Source organism: Amphimedon queenslandica, unplaced genomic scaffold (genome assembly GCF_000090795.2).
Source record: "Amphimedon queenslandica unplaced genomic scaffold, v1.1 AMPQUscaffold_6443_Cont21598, whole genome shotgun sequence".
In the NCBI taxonomy this organism is placed as follows: domain Eukaryota; kingdom Metazoa; phylum Porifera; class Demospongiae; order Haplosclerida; family Niphatidae; genus Amphimedon; species Amphimedon queenslandica.
This window is the reverse complement of record NW_003553265.1, coordinates 1-1,798: the sequence shown is the minus strand read 5'-3', so window position 1 is coordinate 1,798 and position 1,798 is coordinate 1. Positions and strand designations below refer to the sequence as shown.

The window sequence follows — 1,798 nt, the reverse complement described above, 5'->3', positions numbered from 1 at the left end:
AAGCTCTTACTAATGTACAGGGAACAGTGAGACTACTACTGATACAGGACCTATGAATGATATGATGATATCTGGAGACTATGAATGAATGAATCTATTGATTGGTCACTTTATCTCTTTCATTCGTATTATTTCTTGTTTTGTGTTTCTTTCAAGAAAGTGTGTATTTGTGTTTTTTTTTTTGGTTTACAGTTTTATGCAGTTTAAATTACACCATCATCATTACTCACTGCATTTAGATAGGCTTATCTAACACTGTATTAAAGTATCACGCCCTCCTAGTTATTTTTTTTGTTTATAAAAGAACTCTAGTTCCATCTCCTCGGCCTCGACAACGTTTGCTCTGTCATTATCCTCACTGATCGTCTCGTCTCTATTTTATTCTGCTAGTTTTATTGCTGTTCTCCAGGCTCCTTTTACTTGCAAATCATGGCAAAAAGTGAGTTCTCAAGTGTGTTGTAGCTGTTTAATTAGTAAAATTAATCAAATCAAAATGAGCTTGATCCGATGGTCACAAAGCATGCGTAAACCTTGGGTGCATGTTTGACCAAATCTTCATTAGTCGAAAATTTCATAAAAATAATCTACTTTCTATCAATGAAAATGCTGCATAAAGCTAGATCTATAGTAAATGAAAACTATGTGGCATTAATTTTATAATTATCTTGCTATAGAACTATAGACTATTTTTAGTTTTGTAACATTTTCCACCAACCAGTTGCAGTATAATAGTTAATAGTATTTTCTATTTTTATTTCTCCTTCCATAGGTGCTTCAGATTTATTTAGAAGCATCTCTGCTAAACTTAAAGACTCCATATCATCTGATCTGGTTGTAGTGTCAACGAGTCTTTATGCTAGGAGCCTGATAACAACCCAGCTACATGAGGAAATGCTCGAGGGTCTTGATAGCAATTCAAATAAAGCTGCCAAGCTTGTAACTGTACTACAGGAAAATCTTCATGCCCACACTAATCCTGAGACATATCTACAAAAAGTGTGCTCAGCATTGAAAGAGAAAGGACAGAAACAAATTGTTGATATAGTGAACGAATTAGAACATACATGTAAGTTAAGATTAGTTTTAGTTATTTTTTATTACAACATCTGTCTTATCATTTTCTCATATACATGTATAGTTAGTAAATTGTACACATGTATGTAACAATCAGAGTCAGTGTCAGTTAACTATTGTATTTGTATTTCATGTTTTGCAACTATAAAACCTCCATTAATTATACTGCTTGAAAGGCACATTTTATTGGCGACATAATCATAGTATTCTAGTATTCATTATCAGAATATCTAATATCTGTGGGATTTGTTTGTCTTGAATTACTACACTAGAAAGTGTTGCATAAACTGTTCCCATGCATTCTATTCAGACACACACACAAGTCACAACTAGAATACAACTCTTCTTTGCACAATGTAATTTTCCAAAAATAATCTAGGCTAATTAACTAAATTGCAACTTGTAGGCTAAGCTGGTAGTATCCTTTTAAAGTTAAAATGTAACCATTGCAATGTCCAACCTTTTTATCATAGTCACTCTCTTAGTAGCTACATTGTAGAAACAAGTCACAACTGATAATCCTGCCACTACCTTTGGTTTTATTGTATGACACATATTTACATATTTTTTTACTTTTTACAGTATCCATTTCAGTGGTGCAAGCTATTAAAAGCAGCAGTATTTCTATTGATGAACCTGAAGACACTTTATCAGCTGCTGATGGAACACAAGGTATTCAGAATTGACTCATACATTACATTACAGCAACTACAACACTTACCAT

At 32.9% G+C, this 1,798-nt stretch overlaps 1 protein-coding gene across 1 annotated transcript; it reads left to right on the top strand.

Moving 5' to 3' along the window:
* Positions 1–298: 298 nt before the first annotated feature.
* LOC109592050 (uncharacterized) lies at positions 299–1,760 on the top strand. The gene is made up of 3 exons (XM_020007622.1): positions 299–439; positions 770–1,066; positions 1,657–1,760. The coding sequence occupies exons 1-3, from the start codon at positions 430–432 to the stop codon at positions 1,758–1,760; spliced, it is 411 nt and encodes a 136-aa protein (XP_019863181.1). The 5' UTR covers positions 299–429.
* Positions 1,761–1,798: the final 38 nt, after the last annotated feature.

Coding starts and splice junctions, on each gene's coding strand:
- LOC109592050 (XM_020007622.1), top strand. Junction 1,067..1,656: donor GAACGAATTAGAACATACAT/GTAAGTTAAGAT, acceptor TACTTTTTACAG/TATCCATTTCAGTGGTGCAA.